The sequence below is a fragment of the Sinocyclocheilus grahami genome, unplaced genomic scaffold, assembly GCF_001515645.1.
Source record: "Sinocyclocheilus grahami isolate Dianchi unplaced genomic scaffold, SAMN03320097.WGS_v1.1 scaffold542.1, whole genome shotgun sequence".
Taxonomy (NCBI): domain Eukaryota; kingdom Metazoa; phylum Chordata; class Actinopteri; order Cypriniformes; family Cyprinidae; genus Sinocyclocheilus; species Sinocyclocheilus grahami.
The window spans coordinates 17,519-17,820 of record NW_015505721.1 but is presented as its reverse complement, the minus strand read 5'-3'; the positions used below and the strand labels follow the sequence as shown (position 1 = coordinate 17,820).

The 302-nt window shown below is 39.4% G+C and overlaps 1 protein-coding gene across 1 annotated transcript in view; it reads left to right on the top strand.

Annotated features, from left to right (window-relative positions):
• LOC107555663 (hydroxyacylglutathione hydrolase, mitochondrial-like) overlaps positions 1-302 on the top strand; it is an 8,331-nt gene that overhangs the window by 5,462 nt on the left and 2,567 nt on the right. The window contains exon 2 of the mRNA XM_016238528.1: positions 69-172. Coding sequence (XP_016094014.1) covers positions 69-172 — 104 coding nt within the window. The remainder of the gene's footprint in view (positions 1-68; positions 173-302) is intronic.

The following is a 302-nucleotide window of genomic DNA, read 5'->3' as shown; positions in this document are numbered from 1 at the left end:
TGACAGCCTGACATATGATGAACTGTATTAGCAATCCAGTTTTTTTGTTATGTTCACATTATTAACAGGCGATACTCTGTTTGTGGCCGGCTGTGGAAAGTTTTTTGAGGGTACCGCTGATGAGATGTATAAAGCCCTGATTGAGGTTTTAGGCCGTCTTCCTCCTGAGACGGTATACCAGTTCCTCCATCTAAACTGAAATCTCTGCCTTTGGGCTATAAAATGTTACTGATTATTAAATATTAAAGCCATAAATGCTATTATAAAACGGATAGTTCCGGTCCTTGATTCTGATTGGCTGA